The sequence below is a fragment of the Cornus florida genome, unplaced genomic scaffold, assembly GCF_030987335.1.
Source record: "Cornus florida cultivar Cherokee Brave unplaced genomic scaffold, ASM3098733v1 CherokeeBrave_3.0.0_Hap2_Chr08, whole genome shotgun sequence".
Taxonomy (NCBI): domain Eukaryota; kingdom Viridiplantae; phylum Streptophyta; class Magnoliopsida; order Cornales; family Cornaceae; genus Cornus; species Cornus florida.
In genome coordinates, this window is record NW_026775578.1 from 60,598,357 (window position 1) to 60,615,133 (window position 16,777).

Here is a 16,777-nt window from a genome sequence, read left to right on the forward strand (position 1 = left end):
TTAAAACCTAACAAAAATAATTTATCCATCAAATTTTGACAAATTATTTTATATGTCCCAACCTCAATTTCATGCAAAGTTTTGCCAAACACAGGAAAATAAAAAATATATATTTTATCTGAAAAAAAACAATAAAAATTTATTTTTTTAAGATGTCCAAACAAACAGACGGAGCCATAATGCTGACTGAATCTTTCACTAGTTCGGCACAAAAAATGTTCAAAATCAGTATATTTTCAATCCTAATGTTCCAGCAAACCAAAAAACCTTTACACTGCTAATTGAAACTCAAAACTAAGCTTTAATTTCTAAGAGACTCCACACTTCCATTATTTGTTGGCTGCTTTTCATGAATCATGATGTATGAACATCGACGAAAATCGAGTTTTCATCGACACAGTAACAAGAACTGTAGCCATGCTGCATCTTATTAAAGGTTCCACTTAGGCCATGCCCCTATAGTATGAAAGTTCAACATGATTGAAAAACATTGTCTGTCCATTGATAAGTGATAACATTGTGTTACAACCAATATATATTCCCAATATACAAAAATCACACTACCATTTCTTCAAATATCTCGAGAATCCAAAATGCCGTGATCAATCGCCATGCAGCCAGCCGAATACAGAAGCAAACACCACTTTGGAAAATTTCAGCGTTTGAGAGGGTTGAAAACAAACATCATAACAATGTAACTTTGTGCTTGTATAAGACTTCCACACACTTGGATACAAGAATGGGACATTCCACCAAACCAGATCAAGCATTTATTTCCGAGTTGCACTGATGCTCCCTGCTGCAGCTTCTTCTGCTCCAGAACATCCCCGAACAACTAGTTTTCTCCAGCCTCACTCTGGCTTTGTTCTGGCAGGGGGACTGTGAATGACAAGGAGATTCATCTTGTGTTTCAAACCCACTGGGCTCGAAAGATGGGCATGGTCCATCACTGCATGTGCACAAAGGGATGGCAACAGAAGGAAATGGGCTGCAAGTAACTGGGCAAAAAAGATCCGAAGAAACGGAGGCTACACTATTCTTCCGAATGTCCAGTGTACAAGCTGGTGTTGAACGATCTGCTTCGCGAGGGTGAAGAATGCACGGGGTACACAGGCTAAGGGACAGATCTAATTTGGTTTCTTTTGCTGGAGGAGAACCAGGTAATTTGAGAAAAGATGTAATGCCATGTCGGCAAAGAGGACATGGGATGGACCCAGGAGGACCCCGTAATTCAGAAGGGATGTTGCTTGTTGAGCATAGATAGAGCGCGCATCTTACACAAAGCTCATGCCCGCAACCTGAGAGATAAAGGATGATTACTTAATTTGCTTGATAAATTTTAACAATGGATAGAATATCAGCTGTTTTCCTCAATACTTGGGAGGGAAATAAAAAGATACACAAGCAAAAATCATTAACTATTAACCTAAAAAGGAAATTTGGAAGAAAAAAAAAAGGTTATCAAAACATGACAAGGAGGAAGGGAAGAGCTGAAACTCAAATTATGCTTTGAGACTTGGTAACAAGGAGGGGAAAAGGGAAGAATCCATGTTTGGTTGTGCTGGAAAACAGAGAAAAATAAATAAAAGAGAAACAATTTTTATCTTTGAGAAAAATCTAATTTTCCTTATAAAAAAGCGAGGAAACATGGAGAAACTTGTAAGAATCAGAAACAAAAACTCTTTGTTCTTTCCATTTCCTCCTTTCCTCCCTCACTAAAATTGAGAACCTTAATGGTTTATGTTTACACCCTTATTTTCCACATTCCAGTAGGAGATTACCCTGGTCGATTTCAATGGAAAGGTACTACCACATTCCAGTGGAAAGTCTTGGGACGCATGGCAGCCAAGGAAGCAAACGATTACAAGTGGTTACATGTAAAGTCATGGGACGCATGACAGCCTAGGAAGTGAGTGGTTACAAGTGGTTATATGTAAAGTCATGGGACACATGACAGCCTAGAAAGTGAGCGGTTACATGCAAAGTCATGGGACACATGGCAGCCTAGCAAGCTGGTCGATTCCAATGGAAAGTTACTACGACATTCTAGTGGAAAGTCTTGGGACACATGGCAGCCAAAGAAACAAGCGGTTACATGCAAAGTCATGGGACACATGGCAGCCTAGAAAGTAAGTGGTTACATGCAAAGTCATGGGACACATCCTAGGAAGTGGGCGGTTACATACAAAGTCATAGGACACATGACAGCCTAAGAAGCTAGTCGGTCCAATGGAAAGGTACTATGATGTTCCAGTGGAAAGTCTTGGGACACATGGCAGCCAAGGAAGTAAGCGGTTACAAACGGTTACATGCAAAGTCATGGGAGACATGGAAGCATAGGAACTAAGCGGTTACATGCAAGCTACCATTACTAAATTCTATAAATAGGGCATGATATTGTAACTTAGAAGGTCTGCTCAACGCCAAAAGCGCATTTCAATACAATCTTTATTCTCATTGCAATGCACTTTCAATATGATTAGTTTCAGTCCTGCACTTTACTTTTCATTAGATAATCTTACTTTTCAATCAATTACTTTCTCAAGTAGCTCAGTTCTTCCTAGCCAGTTAACAATCCCGAAGTCCTTTATCAAAGGCAAAAAGAACCCAGAGGTGGTCATTCAAGACCTCTTCATTATCGTCTGGTCATGCAGTCTTCCTTCTAGAATATTGTTTGGATCTCTCTTTGGAACTACTGCAGTTCCTGGCACGCTCATCCGGTTCCATCGGAACCGGCACCAGCTTTTTTCAGGCCAAACAGTTTAAGCATTATAAAATATCAAAAGCTAAAAGCCCCATTTTAGTTGCGTAAAAGGAAGAAGAATAATAATTGAATAATAACCTAATTCTCTGTTCCAACTCAATTCAACTAATTGAAATTATATTTCAAAGAAAAAGGAAAGGGCAAAGGCAGTGTTTGTGAAATTTCAGAGAGAGAGTATTACGATCACTCTCCCTTGTATTTATATATAATAATTGATATTATAACAAAATGACTAATATGCCCTCACAAGAAATATAAAATACTCATATACATTCTAACACTCCTCTTCAAGCTGGTGAATATATATCGTTTCAGTGAACAAACAAGTTGATCTTCAGACTTCACAAACAGTCGGCGAAATAGAATTTATGCCGTGGCTAAGTCAAAGAAAATTTATTTTTAAATCATGGACATGACCATGAAGTGTCTGACATGCGTCAAGAAGTGTTGATGTCCAAGAAGGTCTCCAATACGAAAAGAGTGTACAAGTGTTTAACACGAAGATAGTAGTTTTGTACAAGTGTAGGCGTCCAACACGAAGATAGTAGTTTTGTACAAGTGCCCGTAAGTGTATTAAACACAAGACATCTTACACATCATAGAGATAAACTCGTTGTAGAAATTTAACAAACTCAGCTCTAAAATTTTAGTGTGTAGACTCGCATAGAAGACCACTTTATTCCAATTCCAAGAAATGTGTTGTAAGCAACATAAAGTACCACTCCAGCTGCAACACCCTAAAACTCTTAACCAATCCAGACCCTAAACTCTTAACTGTGTTTTTGTGTGTGTGTGAGTGAGAGAGAGATGCTCACACGTCTCACACTTATCCAATGCTATACATATTATAAATGATTTTGTTCTAGAATTGTATAGTAACCTTGTAAATATCTTAGGAATTGGAGCATTCTAAAATTCTAGAATTGTACCCATCGTTGAATAGGCGAGATTTGTATGGATGAAAGCCGTTCATTATAATGCCCTTGGTCTATAAATAGAGATGGGAGATCATTTGCTCCACATCAAGCAACGATTTCTTTTACCTTTTTGATATTAATCTATTGATATCTTAACTTGAAATTAGGATATTGTATCGAGTACGATGAAGAATTTGATTCACGGCTCTAGTAATTTAGGAAGGAGTGGATTTAGGAAGAAAGGGGAGAATAATCAACACTTCAGACTTCACCTTAAAGTGAGACACGTGGCCGTCCGTAACATGCATAGAATTACCTAGACCTCATGTTTATGCCGGGTTGAATATGGTTCAACTAATAGCCAGGTTGACTATGGTTGAACTAAAAACGGGTTAGGTGAACCTTAATTAATCGTTTTTTTTTTTTTTTTTTTTTAAAAAAAATTATTGTTATTATTTAATTCAAGTTGTTCTTAATTTGGTTAATATTTGAATGGATAAAAATGGGGTGAATTTTTTTTTATGTTATATATTAAGAGTAATGATCAGGCGGATTAAGGAATATATGACTCTTTCATCCATTCGAATATGATGTTCACGTCTGCATGACACTTCAACTGGGTCTTCAAGAAGCAAGTATGATAGTCAAACTAGGTCTCAAAACAACACAAACTTAAAGAAGAAATGGAGTCCAATCAAGCCTATAGAACCAGAGTGAGAACAGATCAAGAAGAGATCCATATTGGTCTTCCACTTAGAGAGAATCTTAGAAAGCTTTTCTATTGCAATTTCTGGATAATTATATGATGATTTTTTAACTTAAGGGGGGTCGCGAAAGAGCCGAAGAGAGAGAATCATGATATAGAGAGAATCTTAGGAGGATCGTGATATACATATAGAGAGAGAGAGAGGAAGAGAATCTTAGAGAGAGAGGATCGTGACACACTGAGAGAATCTAAGAGGGAGAGGGGGTGAGGTAGTATGAATGTTTCTTTGGCTGGGATATCTATCTAGGTCTCTTATAGAATGGGTGAAATATGAGTCGAATAGGGGATATTCAACCCATTTAAATCCTCCATAAAATTGGGTCCAACTTTCACAACCCATTTTTGAATAGTATTTCAAGATGGTTCACCCAAATCCATTAAAGAGCGGGCAGATTTGAGCAGGTTGGCAGGTCAAGAAGAATTTTGTCAGCTCTAGCTTATGCTTAGAGAATTAAATCCTGTTCCCTCAAACCACTCGTGTCAACATGACACAACACGGACATTGGTATGAAATATGTGTCCAAAACACGTACATAAATCGGACACTCCAACTATGATGATGGAAGAAGAAAAAATAATCAAGTTTGATAGCAAAGAAGATTTCCCTCTTATGAAATAGGAGGGAATTTCTCTCCTTTTAACCATACTCCATCTGGTTACATTTAGTTTACATTATTATTTAGTATTTTATTTTAAAATCTATTAGTCTGACAATATATATATATATTGATAAGTAAAAAATATATTAGAGAGCCTTCAAAAGGGGAACGCATCCTGAAAGCTATACAAGGGCCGAAGCCAAGGAAGAGGTCCTAAGGATCCAAAGAACTCAAAAAATCAACGATTTCCTCTATAGATATACAATTTCTCCCCATTACCCAACGAAAAAGAGAACTAATAATAACATATTTCAAGGCCCAATGGAAGATTTCTCCCCTGCAAAAGATCTTCTATTTTGCTCCTTCCCCCTCCAAAAATCACGAGCGTGTGCTCAAACGCAGCATACCCTCCACGCATCAAACAACTCCCTCGCAAACTGAGGCATAACCCATTGGATGTTGAACAAACCAAAAAAAAAGAGATACCACGGGTCAATGTAAAAGAAGGTGATCCACGAACTCTCCATCCTTTATACACAAACAACACCAATTGACTGTAATTTGTCTTCTCTTTCTTAGATTGTCCGTGGATAGAATCTTGGTCCAAACTGCCGTTCACACAAACAATGCCACTCTGAGAGGAGCCTTAGATCGCCACACCGTCTTCCACGGGAAGATAGAACCATGAACCCCGAAAAGACGGAGGAACAAGTAATCTTATCCAAGTTTTGGACACATTTCAACCTGAGTATCGGTACCCTAAAACTTGCAATTAGGGATGTTTGGCATTCAAACACTTGCCTACACCTGATACAAGTATCTAATTCTAGATAACATAGCTAGAGAGATCCAGAGTGGAAGCTACCTTTTACACACGACAAATAGCAAATTTAAATAAACAATGCTTCAATGGGAACATAGGACAACGTCCTACAAAGATAATGCAACGGATTTTTGGGAAGGAGTTGCAAGAGTATGTAATTGTATTGACTTGATCAAGACCATCTACGGAGTGAGGACAATAGCAGCAAGACGGGTAACTTTCAACAATTAGCTCAAACTAGCAACATTAAGGAAGAGTTTCGTTGTGTATGATATCTGCAAACAAAATGGCTATACTTGAAGAGACTAGACTAAGGAAAGAAGCCAAATCAGAAGATTTGTATCCATCTAAACATGCCTTAAATTGATATTGAGGGTAAAGAGGGGGTAAGATAAATGTATCGAAATTCATCCATGAGGAGAATATTGAAGATCAAATGTCTAAAGAAATAACTGGAAGGAGAAGAAATAAGAAACAAAAAGAACCATTTTTTATTATCTTTCCATTGATCACACATCAGGACAAAAAAATAAGGAAAATGTTCAGAGGATAGGATTAACTCAGAACAATCTTATTTAAAACCTGGAGAAATGCCCCCTGCTAACAAATATAAATCAAACTAAAGGAAAATATAATAAATTTGCTATGGGGTACCATGATTTAAAGTAGTAACTGCCATCCTATATCTAGAAACAACATGTTCATTTGACAAGAATAACATGTTAATAATGGGAAAAGTAAATAAAAATCACTTGAAATGTGCAATGTCTAGGATTTCCTGGAGCAAATAAAAATCTCTTCAAAACCCTAAGATCTCTTACTAGCCAGGCCTGACAACAATGTAAGGATCTTCTTCAACCAGAAGGCAGATAAAGCCAAGCCCCTAGTTTTCAATGACCAACAAGAGAAACAAAAAGTTGCTTTCATAGCACCCGTGTACCCATTTGGCAATTAGGTGGTTTAGTACGTTCCAAAAAGCTCCTATAGTCCCAATAAGCCCAGACACAGATACCAAGAAAGCATCCAGTTATCTACTGATGTTTTGGATGAATTCATCAAAATTATTTTTATCAAGATATATTTTTTCTCACTATCTTTTATTATTTTGGTGTTTCCTCTTATGAATCAATGAAATACCTAGGGTTTGATAAATGAATTGTCCATCATTAACAAAAAAAGGTTTGATAATCAATCCCTTTTCATCAATTTTGTAGGAGTTGAATTCTTTTGAATTATCATTATATCCAGTCTCATTTATCTCCTATGAATAGCGGATATGCAATTTCTTTTGGATTTCTCAGTGCAAGCAGGAGACAATATACTTTGATATTATTGATCATTCTTTCATTCAAAGCATCATCCAATCCCATCCCACAGGTGTCTTTAACACTTTCTGGGAAGGGATGTTTGGTTGTCCATAAAGAAAACAAGGTAAAGTGAATTCCTACTCTCACCCCACCAGATGAGAAAGAAAAAACTAGGTAGTATTCCTCTATTATATGACGTAACTAACATGCACTCTTTGCAAGAGGATTAATAAGTTAGGATATTGGCTAGGTAAAATGAATAAAGGTCTCCTCGCTCCCATTCTTCAAATTCACAAGCCATTCATTGAATTCTACCACAACAGAAGATCACAGTATGGGTTTAAGCAATACCGGTAACAAAAAGGTTCTTTAGAGGTAACTACTAGTATTCACAATAAGACCAGGAAGATGAACTAATCTCTCACTTCCAAATCGATGCCTAAAATGAAACTCTGAAATGGATTAATCAAAGTATTGGATACTCTCAGAAAGTTCAAAACTGTACTTTGGATTCATGACTACCAAGTTCATAATTAATAGGGATGCATTCTGAAGAGACCAGTAATATCACTGAAGGATATATACAGTAGTCTATTACTGAGTTTGCATTCTCTGTACTTAATAATGCAAATGCAACAAGTAGATTAATCAATGATCATAAGAGTTCCCCTAGATTCAATGTAATCTATAGGAACTCTTATGATAATTTTAACTAGTGAAATTGAAACAACAAGAAGGATAGCCCAACCCCGCCCCCAAAGGCCTGGACAAATTTCCTAAAATCTTCACAGCAGTGGATCATGTATAAACAACTATTACAAAATTATATAAAGCTATCATTTGAATTTTGAGCTACAATGGCATAAACCGTCACACTATAATCACAAGTATCCCAGGCAAACCTCAAATGTTAATAGGAAACATAAACAGAGAAAGAAATAACTGACCTTCAGCAGCTACAGTACATGTTCTCTCCAGGCATACAGCACAAATTTCAATGTCATCACAACAGATAGTTGAGGACTGCAATCCACACTCTCTGGAAAGGATGACCACACAGGATGTCATTTTCAGTGTTAATTTTAATTGACAATGTCTTGTTTCAAAACAATTACTCCCTACAAGTCAAAGTTCTCATTGTGCAGATCAACCAGACTAATTATGATGCTCCAAGGAACACAGCTGTTTGAACTTCATAAACTAGCGAAAGGAGATTATAATAATTCCATTAAATGAGCAAATTGTCTTCCAAAGGGAAGTCTTAACCCTTCAATAAAACTTCGTTCAAAACATATCCTAAGCTTTAAGCTGAAAAACAAGTGAGCCAAGTATAGCTAAACAGGAAGTCTGAACCCTTTGATGAGTTAACCCATGATAAACTTTCAGAATAGATGCACATTCAACTAGTAGTTGGAGGCTCAAACATGGAAATTCATCTTTCACAGCATACGAGTAGAAGCATTTCATCACACCAAGAGCTTGACAAGGATATGATCCTAATTCCTAAGTACTATGATAATGCATACTAAAAAGCTTACAGATACAACTATGTAGGCATTTACATTATCATTTGCATATAAAATCTTCAATATCATTTTCCAATCTCTGAATATCTTTAATGTTTCAACAGAAAAATGACAGCACAGTAAACAAAAAAGTTGTGTAAAACCAAAACAACTGTCATTAACAGAAGTGAGGAGTAAAACCTAATTGGAAATAAACACTAGTGAGAGGAAGAAGATATTTCTTAGAGTTTGGGTGGGGGAAGATGCAATGCATTTTCTAACACATCATTACCTATGTTACATGGACTCGGGTATGGGTATGTATCCATGAGTTGGACGTGTCAAATCTCCAAACTGAAGGAAACACGGGCACGGCTAAATATTCATTTTATTAATTATTTTATTTTATTTTCTAGAGTAAAGTAATGTTTTTATCTAATATAATGTTCAATATAGGCATTTAACTCATTTTAAAGTAATAATATAATATAATTGAATGATTGGATATGCTTTTTAAGTACATGTCCAACCAAAAGTGTTGGACACATATTCCATAACCATGTCCAAGTAATATGTGTCCAGCATGGATACTCCACTACTTTTGAAGAGTCCATGTAAAATAGATGATTATATAAAATTGCTGCAATGAGTGCCGGATGCAACATATTCCTTCGTTCACTTTACAAAATTGTTGTTTTAGATTTCTTTTTCCATGGCTTGGAGTGTATAGGGAATAAATACTAGCAATGTGAATGGTTGAGTTACACGAGAAATGAATGAGGAGTGCTCACAGAGTTTTGGAAGGGTTGGGAGAAGTGATCAGGTATCCAACTAAGGGTATCTCTAATTGGACAAGTGTCTAGAAAAGCATGAAGGGTGAGATTTCTTGCACAACTGTGTTCATTTAGCCCTTTTTGCGACCCTTCTCGTTGCATTCACAAACAAAACACTCTTTAGACGCAACCAACAGGAGACTATCAATAGAAAAATAAGAACTCCTTTTCAATATTATATTGCCTAGGAAGCAAAACTATTGAACAATTTTCCATGTATAATAATGGCTAAAGTTCCAAATTACCTTGCTATGTTAAGTACACTCATAAGAGGCAGGGATATAAAATTAGAAGCCGGAAACACTGGAATTGTCGAGTTAGAATTAGGTGCCAGCAGTGGCTCGAGCCAATGACGCCCCCACATTCTGGCGACATCAAGAGGTAACCACCTGAAAGAATGTACAAGTTGCCATAACCATGCCACTTGCAGAAAGGCAATAATAGCAATATGAAGCAGCCAAAGGTTGAACACAGAGAGTATTCATTCACAATATATTACCCATTGCAGTTTAAGGCCAGTCGACTGGCACCTCTTGCAAGGAGGATCTGCAGATATAAGAACATCATCATTTCAAACTGCATCAAACTTGGTAAATCATTACGAGTGGAACTTATTCTCACCTGACAGCATTTCAAATTTCCTCCACAAGCAGCATAGTGTAAAGGAGTGCTTCCAGCACCTGCAAAGTTATATGTAAATTTTTATTTACAGTTCAGGAAAATAATGGCAGTCAATTATACAAGTCTCAAGCAAACAAAATACCTATCAAATCCATTGAAGTTCCATAATGAAATGTCACAGCTGACACATTTGCATGAAGATCAAGTAAGAGCTGTACACAATCAAAATACCCATTCAATGCAGCCATATGGAGAGCAGTGATACCACCATCAGCTGCTTTATTTACAAACTTAGATAGTGCACTGCATTGGAATAAAATAAATAAAAAGTAAATAAATGAAAGGAAAGACCAAACCGTTTTTTTTTTTTTTTTTTGACACACAAATTAGACAACTATATTCTCTGAAGTCATTATCATTGGGTATTAAACTTGATACAGTTCTTCTTTGATGAAACAATCTATCAAAAGTGTTATCAACCATCTATTCCAAAAGCTTAAGTTGTTAGAGAGAATGTAACTTAAATATTTAAATCCTTCAACACACACCCTCACGTGTGGCCTTCTTTTGGTCCAACAAGTGTTTTTCAATTTTAATTTTCAGGGTGACGGTGAGGTTTGAACTTGTGTTGGTGATATGCAATGAAAGCCAGTTGAATTATTGGCCATGTTAACAAATATTTTGAATTAAACTACAAACGAAAATGAACAAATGCAATATAACATGATAAATCATGTACCTGTGGTCATATTTGTTTCTCATATTGGAACCATCACCTCTATCACCATCTGTTTGAGCATTTATCGATCCAAAAGGAACACTTGGAACAAAATCAGCCACCACAAGCCTTATACATCTACCATGGCCATTCACTGCTGCAAAATGGAGAGCCGTCCTCCCACTAAGATAGTCTGCTCTTGTGACCTGAAACAAGTAGAAAGTATATTTAATCAATTCTTGATAAATCCTCAAAGTAAGAAATATTTTTTTGCAAACAGACTACTACTGGCCTTGTAAAACAGTAGTAATAAAAATCTTCAATGGATCAAGTTTCAGTAACAAATAGAATGAACAAGAGACAATTTAAAAATAAATATATAAATAAATACGAGAAGAAAAGGAAACTTACATTACATCTGAAGAGCAGAAGAGTCTGTACAACTTCCCAGTGCCCATATCTACATGCTTGCATCAGCGCCGTCTTCGAATACAATTTCACAACCACCCACCAATCAGATTCTTGAATTCAACAGATTCACTAATTCCTAACCATTCAATAACAATTTCCAGCTCTAGTTTCTTTAAACACACACATTTACACAATCAAACACATAACTCAGTTGATTTCATAAAATAAAATAAGATAAAATAACCAAATCAAAATTCAAATTTCTGCAGTAAAATTCAAAATTCCCATCAATCAACCTTAAGAAAAAACACCCAGAGAAAAACATCCAATAATTTGAAAAATCAAAAATCAAAATGTTGTTGTACCTGGCCACAGTAATTCCTGGAATTCACATCAGCTCCATTGTCAAGCAACAATGCAACAATCTGTTCACAAAAACTACATAACTAAATATACAGACACACAATCAAATGGATTACTACAATTAATGGGTTTGTGAGGGTGGAAATAGAAAACCTCGATGTGGCCTTTAGCGGCGGCGAAGTGTAGAGGAGAGTTGAGGCCACCGAATGTGGAGTACTTGGCAAGGCAAGGGTTGCAGTCAAGCAACATCTTCGCTTCCACAAGATCGCCGTCTCTGGCGGCAGACACCAGCCTCTCCCCGGACGCCGAGCACCCGAAAGAATTCCCCATTTCTCTTTCTCTCTCTAAATTTATATGCGGATTAACATTATATACACGTACAGCAGGAGAGAGAATCACTGGGTCAACATAGTCGTTAAACAAATTCAAAAAGACACGGAATGGATTGGAAAGGAGAGAGAGAGAGTGAGAGTGAGAGTGGTGGTGTTGAAAGTTGGTTTGGGATTTAAGATTTAGAGAAGGAGTGACGTGGCTGGTTTTCTCTCTATATATATAATTATATATAGATATATAGTATATATATACACACACAGAAAGAGTGTGTGTGTGGGAGTTTCTATGTCTTAAAGAGTTTTGGATTTTGGTTGGTGTCTGTGTGTGTTTTCTTCTCTGGGTTGGTTTTGTTCTGAGGAACAGAGGGAGAAGGAAGAGTGTGAGTGTGGCAACCCAATGTCAAGGCAACTTTACCTTCACTTCAACTCTTGTGCGTGTCTTGTTGTTGTCCCCATTCATTCCTTTTTTTTTTTTCTTTTTCTTTTCTTTTTTTTTTCTTTTTTTTTTGGGTATCTTTTATGGAGTTTTTTTATTTTTATTTAATGACATTAACCATTAGCACTACAAATGAAAGCAACCCATCAAAAAAAAAAAAAAAAAAAAAAAACCAAACTTTTTGTTAATAATCAAAGGATTAAATCACAAAATAATCTAGTGCACTGTTTATTACTCCCTCCTCCAAAATTAAAAGTTGCTTTTGGAGAATTTAACTTATCAAGAGGATGGGTTTTAATTTTATTATATTAAAAGTAGTTTTTGAAAATAATAAATGATCAAAGGAAAATAATTTTTACATCCAATTGTTATAGTGAATTGTTAGATTTACTGTTTTTAATTGGTTATCTATGCAATACTACATATTTAAAAGAGTGAGACAAGACACTCCACTTATTTATATTGTGCATATATAGCTAATCAAAATAATTTGGTTCAACAATCAATTGCAGCTCTTTCACGTGAGTATCATGACTGCAGGCCAAATGGTCACATTAAAAATCCCATTCTGACTTCTTCTGTTTTTTTTTTTTTTTTTTTTTTTTTTTTTTTATATGTAGGAGTAATTTGCAAAAATAATAATAATAATAAAATGATAGATCGTCCATGTTTATAAGCTTGTATGACCTATGTATATTTCAAAATACAGAGGAACAGAGAGAGTGATATAAACTTCATTTTGAATTACGTTTTTATGCTAGCATATTTGGTCAAAAGATAATTCAGAAAGGTTGTTTGTAATTTTGTGACCCTTTTATTGATAGACTGACTAAAGGTTGTTTGCTCCTCCACATTATTAGTTCCAAGCTTTAATAAGGGTTGCTGACTCGGCTAGAAATTGTGACAAATTAAAAAAATTGAGTTTAGATTCATTATTTTAAAAAGTTGGAGTTCAGTTTATTTAATAACAAAAATCAAGCTTGATTTGAGCTTGTGTTTAAAATTGTTTTAACTTATTCTTGAACTCATATAAAAAGCTTATACACTTATGTTTACGAAGGTATTTATGATTTGTTAAAAGCATATATTTATGAACGTGTTTGTGAACCTTATATGAGCTTATGTTTACGAAAATAAACGAGCCTACATGAGCTGAGTCCATTATTGTTCAGGTTCGGCTCGTTTACTAAACGAGTTTAGAAATTAAGGATGAACTCAAATTTGGTTCGTTTGCAATGAGCCTGAACCAAGTCTTAAATAAGCCGAACCCGAGCTTTTTATAAATAGATCTGTTCATTTACAGCCTCAAAGTCCACCGAAAAAAAATTTAAGCACAAAAGAGTAGGCTACAAAATAATAATAATAATAATAATAATAATAATAAAATTAAATTAAAAATAATAACAATAATAAGAATAACAACAACAACATCAGTTGAAGAGATTTTTACAATTAACCAAACCTCCTCAATCATGAACTCATTGCTTCAACAAAGCCAAATTTATACCGTGCTACTCTCAATTTGTGTAGGCTAACAGATGAAGAACAAGTGTTTTGTAGTTTTATTTTATATGATTATTATTATTATTTTGGTAATTTCAAAAGCTTTATATATAACTCTTAATAACCAAAGTAATAAAGATAGTAAGGTTTTAAAGAAAAAATAATGATATATATATTTTAAAAATAACATTTTATTTTAGTATAAACTAAGCTAATCTGATTCGCAAACAGTTCGAGTTAAGTTTGAATTCAACTTTAGAACTTATTGAAAATTCAACTAAAAATCCATATTGAATCCAATTAATGGACTGAAATTTATGAAAGAAATGAAAGTATTAAACATATCCATTTATTTCCACTTATTAACATATCCACTTCATAGAAATTCTTGGGGACAAACATGAATCAAATTCTTGCAGAAAAAAAAAAAAAGAAAAGAAAATAGTAATAAAGTTTATTGAACTTTTCAGTCGTCCAAAGAAATCAGACTAAGACCACACTTCAAACAGCCCTCAAAACTTGAAGGCCCCACTCAGGTCACTGGACTCACTGTGATTGAATTTGTGGTCGAAGGACCTGACACCGTGTACCGGGAGTATCGAATATCTATTAATATAAAAGTATAATTTTATAAATAGTGCTAGAGTTGAAAAATGATTGGACAAATTTACAGTATACTGTAAATTGTATAATTTAATGTGTACTGTATTGTAAAGAATCCTCATTCTATTTTTAAAACTTCCACACAAAGAATTATATTTCACCTCTGTCATTGAATTGAAACATATAGATATTAGCCTATTGGTTTCATATGGAAATGAAGTTCAGCAACTAGTCCAACTTGTGCATAAAAATAGTAATGACTGCTTTAATTTATCATATAACATCACCCAACATAACCCTTATGGTTACAACAACTAGATTACAAATAAATAAAAAAAATTAAATTCTGGAAGAAAAAAAAAAAAAATATATATATATATATATAGAGAGAGAGAGAGAGAGAGAGAGAGGTCTTTGTTGACAGATTTTGCTGATGTTGGGTGCTAAAAGATTTACTACATATACACTTGAAATGCAAATTGTGTAATAATTAAATGTCATTGATGTCATATGAAAATGAGCTTAGCAGCTACTGGTACTAGGTATAATGTAGCTGGTACTAGGTATAATTTTGCAGTTAGGTCTTAGGTTAGGTTACACAAGATCAATGATAGTGTATTGGTTGTCTACTAATAATGAATACCAACTGAATTCTTATATATATACATATATAAAATGCACAAGTTTGACTGTATGAGTGTTCGTGTGTTTGATTATATATATATATATATATATATATATATATATATATATATATAAATGTTCCAACTAGGGTGTTGGAGTGCTGGATTTAATTACAGAAGGTCCACGCTTGAACTTGAAGTCTTTATGAAAATAACCATAATTACCAGCTTTTAGCTTTCTCTTGTTGGGTTGGATTGGAAGATCCATGACTGAAAATCTGAAATGCAAGTTGTCTTATTGTCAAATGCAAGTTGTCTTATGGTCATTTAAAATTAATAAATAAAACAAAAAACAACACAAGTTTTTTTATTTTTTTATTTTTTCTTCTGACTTCAAATTTTTTTTCTTGAAGTAGAAGTAAAAAAAATTTCTTGAAGTAGAAGAAAATGCAATTTAATGCAATATTTTTTCTTCTACTTCAAAAAAAAAATTTGGCAAAAAATTCATATACTCCATTTTTTTTGTTTTACATAACCTTCAACTTTCCATTTAGAAAGGTAAAGAAATATCATAGGCTACAACTAGGATCTTAAATTTCAATTGAAGGTTCTAATTTCATGTTTTAAAATAACCAAACTCAATATAGGGGATAGCCTTAATGGTAAAGATTGCCTTTGGAGGTTGGAAGTTCGAATCGTCTTCGAACTACCCCTAAGAAAAAAATTTGATAACTGTCTAGTGCATGTAAGACTGGACTCAATATGCTATCTATGCACAATTGCTTCAAAAAAGAAGATTAACCCCAATTAGCATCATAAAAAGCCAAAAGAATTACCCTCCTAACCCCAAGGGGTTGGTCTAGTTGGAAAGATTTGGACTGCATCATGAAATACCAGGTCTCATAATCGATTAATGTCAGATGCAAACAATTTCTTATCGGCCACACCCACAAATATAATCCAAATTTTACCTGATATGTATGAGAGGCGCCTTGCACGAGTCCCGTAGATTAATTCATAAAAAGCCAAAAGAATTACCCTTCTAAACCCCAAGGGGTTGGTCTAGTTGGAAAAGATTTGAGCTGCCTCATGAAGTACCAGGTCTCATAATCGATTCTTGTCAGATGCAAACAATTTCTTATGAGCCACGCCCACAAATATAATCCAAATTTTACCTGATCGGTATGAGAGGCGCCTTGCACGAGTCCCGTAGGTTAATTTATAAAAAGTCAAAAGAATTACCCTCCTAACCACAAGGGATTGGTCTAGTTGGAAAAGATTTGGGTTGTTTCATGAAGTATCAGGTCTCATAATCGATTCCTGTAAACAATTTCTTATGGGCCACGCCCACAAATATAATCCAAATTTTACCTAATCTGTATGAGAGGCGCCTTACACAAGTCCCGTAGATTAATTGAATGAAATGATAAAATACTATTATCAGTCTGGTTTTAACTTCTTACCGTCCTATAAATTCCAAAAAAAGGGACTACCCTAAAACCAACAATAAAAATGCTATTTCCAACCTAAAATTCTTCCATGATTATTTTTTATAGGGAAAACCATTTGGTCTGACTACACTAATTTATTGTTGCAATTAAAATATCAATGCCTCATTCGTTAAATCTTAAAAAGTTTACCATATAAGATTCT

At 34.8% G+C, this 16,777-nt stretch overlaps 1 protein-coding gene across 1 annotated transcript; it reads right to left on the reverse strand.

The window, feature by feature from the left end:
* Nucleotides 1-405: 405 nt before the first annotated feature.
* Nucleotides 406-12,484, reverse strand: LOC132271827 (E3 ubiquitin-protein ligase XBAT33-like). Its single transcript, XM_059773321.1, has 10 exons — nucleotides 11,781-12,484; nucleotides 11,630-11,689; nucleotides 11,265-11,336; nucleotides 10,875-11,059; nucleotides 10,278-10,438; nucleotides 10,136-10,194; nucleotides 10,014-10,060; nucleotides 9,760-9,903; nucleotides 8,124-8,215; nucleotides 406-1,298 (listed from the first exon to the last, which is right to left on the reverse strand). The coding sequence occupies exons 1-10, from the start codon at nucleotides 11,955-11,957 to the stop codon at nucleotides 763-765; spliced, it is 1,533 nt and encodes a 510-aa protein (XP_059629304.1). The 5' UTR covers nucleotides 11,958-12,484; the 3' UTR covers nucleotides 406-762.
* Nucleotides 12,485-16,777: the final 4,293 nt, after the last annotated feature.